Below are 988 nucleotides of genomic sequence, written 5' to 3'. Positions count from 1 at the left end.
CTTTCTTGCGTGATCGTAAGGATTGCCGGAGTTTCGCGTTCTCCCTAACGTGAACATTAATACGTAGCGTATTAATCCCCGCCGGTTCCACTGGCGGAAAACCTCGGAATCTTCAACTCGGGCACCAGCCCCTCCTCCGTCTTTGTCGTTGAGTTCGATCCATACGCCAACGATCATTGGGATCCAAATTTCCGCCATGTTGGGATTGATCTCGGATCTAGGGTTTCCAGCAATACGACGGAGGTCGGTGGCTCCATAACCGGGCAGCAGGTGGGTTGGCGGACAGAGAAAAAAATTCTTGATAGAGGCTGTATTTTTTAGTTTTGTGGGGGCTTAAGCCCCTCCTAACCTCTTACTATGTCCACCACTGCTAGGTGACTGCCCGAATCAACTACGAGGAAGCCACGAAGATGATCACCGTTCATATCATTGCAGGCACGAAGAAGTCGGGCTCTCCGCCTCCACCGGAGACAACGTTGCCACCCACGACATCGTGTCGTGGGATTTCAGCGCCACCATGGTGAATATGAAGAAGAACATGGACGTCATGATTCGGCAATACGTGTGATGTGTATGTGTGTGTGTGTGTGTTTGTTTTTACCGTGAATAAGGGCTAGTCTAGCGATTGATTTTCTCTCTTGTTAAGTCTAAAAATATGATGTATGTGATACAGCTTAATTACGTGCACATTAAATATCCGCTAAATAGTAATTACACTCTAATTGAGTGCACATTAAGCCTTTGGAATATGATGATCATTTTGTCCTGATTGTGGCGTTTCATCAAACACATCCATTCGAGTCTAGTTCAGGCGTTTTAACAAACAGCTTCTGCTTTATACTAATTTTTATCACATTCCCATATCTTTATATGAAACCATATTTCTATTTCTTTTGTTATGAATTTCCCACTTATGCACACGATATTTCATTTGAAATAATAGAAGTGCAAGGGCTAATTTATTTGGTCAAAGACATTACTCTAGATA

General features: G+C 43.5%; 1 protein-coding gene across 1 annotated transcript; it reads left to right on the top strand.

Moving 5' to 3' along the window:
• Positions 1–75: 75 nt before the first annotated feature.
• LOC131024725 (agglutinin-2-like) lies at positions 76–749 on the top strand (the record flags this gene model as incomplete). The annotated part of the gene is made up of 2 exons (XM_057954263.1): positions 76–310; positions 375–749. Coding segments are annotated over 2 exons (429 nt in total), but the record flags the coding sequence as incomplete, so codon positions are not given.
• Positions 750–988: the final 239 nt, after the last annotated feature.

Source organism: Salvia miltiorrhiza, chromosome 5, assembly GCF_028751815.1.
Source record: "Salvia miltiorrhiza cultivar Shanhuang (shh) chromosome 5, IMPLAD_Smil_shh, whole genome shotgun sequence".
In the NCBI taxonomy this organism is placed as follows: Eukaryota; Viridiplantae; Streptophyta; class Magnoliopsida; order Lamiales; family Lamiaceae; genus Salvia; species Salvia miltiorrhiza.
The sequence above is the reverse complement of the archived record's forward strand: the minus strand, read 5'-3'. Positions and strand labels throughout refer to the sequence as shown.